General features: G+C 62.1%; 1 protein-coding gene across 1 annotated transcript in view; it reads right to left on the bottom strand.

The window, feature by feature from the left end:
• The window catches only part of TGM2 (transglutaminase 2), a 28,297-nt gene that overhangs the window by 27,900 nt on the left and 117 nt on the right, over positions 1 to 280 (bottom strand). Inside the window, 1 exon segment of the mRNA XM_009318753.1 lies at positions 51 to 250. Coding sequence (XP_009317028.1) covers positions 51 to 250 — 200 coding nt within the window.

Consider the following 280-nt stretch of genomic DNA (forward strand, 5'->3'; position numbering starts at 1 on the left):
CCTGCAGCTCTGCCAGCATCTCTTCCAGGATCTGCCGGGTCTCCTGGTACCTGTGCCGTGCCTTGGTCCAGGCTGCCAGCCCCTGGCTGCTCTGCATCCTGCACACCTGAGCCTTCATCTCCTGCAGCTTCTCCAGGGCGAACTCCACTGACAACTTCTGGAAGGAGCTCTGCAGGCACTGCAGCGCCTGGCCCTCCCCACGCTTCACCCGGCCTGAGCACTGCCCACAGTCCAGCTTCAGCCCCGTGATCTAGAAAAGAAGGCAAGAGTGGCTGGGTTT

Source organism: Pygoscelis adeliae, unplaced genomic scaffold (genome assembly GCF_000699105.1).
Source record: "Pygoscelis adeliae isolate BGI_AS28 unplaced genomic scaffold, ASM69910v1 Scaffold432, whole genome shotgun sequence".
NCBI classification, from domain to species: Eukaryota; Metazoa; Chordata; class Aves; order Sphenisciformes; family Spheniscidae; genus Pygoscelis; species Pygoscelis adeliae.